The 1,150-nt window shown below is 57.0% G+C and overlaps 1 protein-coding gene across 1 annotated transcript in view; it reads right to left on the reverse strand.

Moving 5' to 3' along the window:
* The window catches only part of LOC111535254 (melanoma-associated antigen C1-like), a gene marked incomplete at its 5' end in the record, with an annotated part of 2,071 nt that extends 1,511 nt beyond the window's left edge, over positions 1-560 (reverse strand). The window contains 1 exon segment of the mRNA XM_026453981.1: positions 454-560. Within this exon segment, the coding sequence (XP_026309766.1) occupies positions 454-560 (107 nt within the window).
* Positions 561-1,150: the final 590 nt, after the last annotated feature.

Genomic DNA, 1,150 nt, shown 5'->3' on the forward strand with positions numbered 1-1,150 from the left:
CCCTCAGGAGGACTCTGGAGAAGACCCGGGGAGTCCTCCCACTCAGGATGACTCTGACGACTCTCAGCGGAACTCTGGAGAAGACTTGGCATCCCAGCAGCAGGCATCTCCTTGTCCCCTGGAGAACACAGAATCAGAGAAGAGGATGAGGATGAGAAGGAAGAAGAGGAGGCAGAGGACGAGGGGAATAAAAAATGGAAAGAGGAAGAGAAAACGGAGGCGGCTTCCTCCTGTCCCTCATCTGGGGGATCCTCTGCATCTACCAACTCCAGTATGAAATTTGGCTTCTGGAAGCCTTGCTCAGAGCTGGGGCATGGAAGGTTTGGAAAGAGAGGCACGATGAATATTGTTCAGGAGCAGCAGGTAAACGTGTGAGCACGAATGGGTATGATGGGATCCCACAGGACTGAGGGAGACAGGGACAGTGCCAGTGGCCTCAGCTGAGAAACTCACCCATGATGGCTCTGACAAAGGCCGGCTTACAGCTCTTCTTCTCTTACGGTGGCGCTCTAGGGCCTCACAGGTCGCCTGTCTTCCTAGGAGGTTTGTCTCCTGGGAACCTGTAGGAGGATGTGAGAAAGCACCTCAGGGCACAGCTGGCAGGCAGAGTCTGAGGCACCGGGAATGACACTGGGTGGCTACGGGCTGGGTGCTGCCAGGTCTGCCCTGTTTCTGGGGGTAGGGCCCTTGGTACAGAGTCAGGCTGTGCACTCACCTTGACTCCTGGCAGTGCCTGGGCCTCCTCTGCTGTGGTGCTTTTAGGATGTGTGTGTCCCTCACACCCAGGTCTTCAACTCCTGGTTCCTGGAGCACCTGCAAGAGGAAGTGAGGGAGCCCCTCCAGTTATGACGGCAGCTGGGGCTGGCCAGACTCCCAGAGTCCCACAGTTCTGAGGTTAGTGGCCCCCTCAGAATTCAATTAGCATTGTCACATGTCCTCAGACAGGGCCAGGCCCCCACCACTCTGCTGGCCTGAGGCAAAACCTCAGGTGAAACTCCGCAGCGCTGAGAGCAGTGGGGGGTAATGAGGTCTCAGCCACCTCCCAGCACTCTACCATGGGGGCGGTCCAGGTGGCCTCACGTCTGTTCTGAGGCACACATTGCGTCCGGAATTGGTGGGTTCTTGGTCTCACTGACTTCAAGAATGAAGC

This window comes from Piliocolobus tephrosceles, unplaced genomic scaffold (genome assembly GCF_002776525.5).
Source record: "Piliocolobus tephrosceles isolate RC106 unplaced genomic scaffold, ASM277652v3 unscaffolded_3, whole genome shotgun sequence".
NCBI classification, from domain to species: domain Eukaryota; kingdom Metazoa; phylum Chordata; class Mammalia; order Primates; family Cercopithecidae; genus Piliocolobus; species Piliocolobus tephrosceles.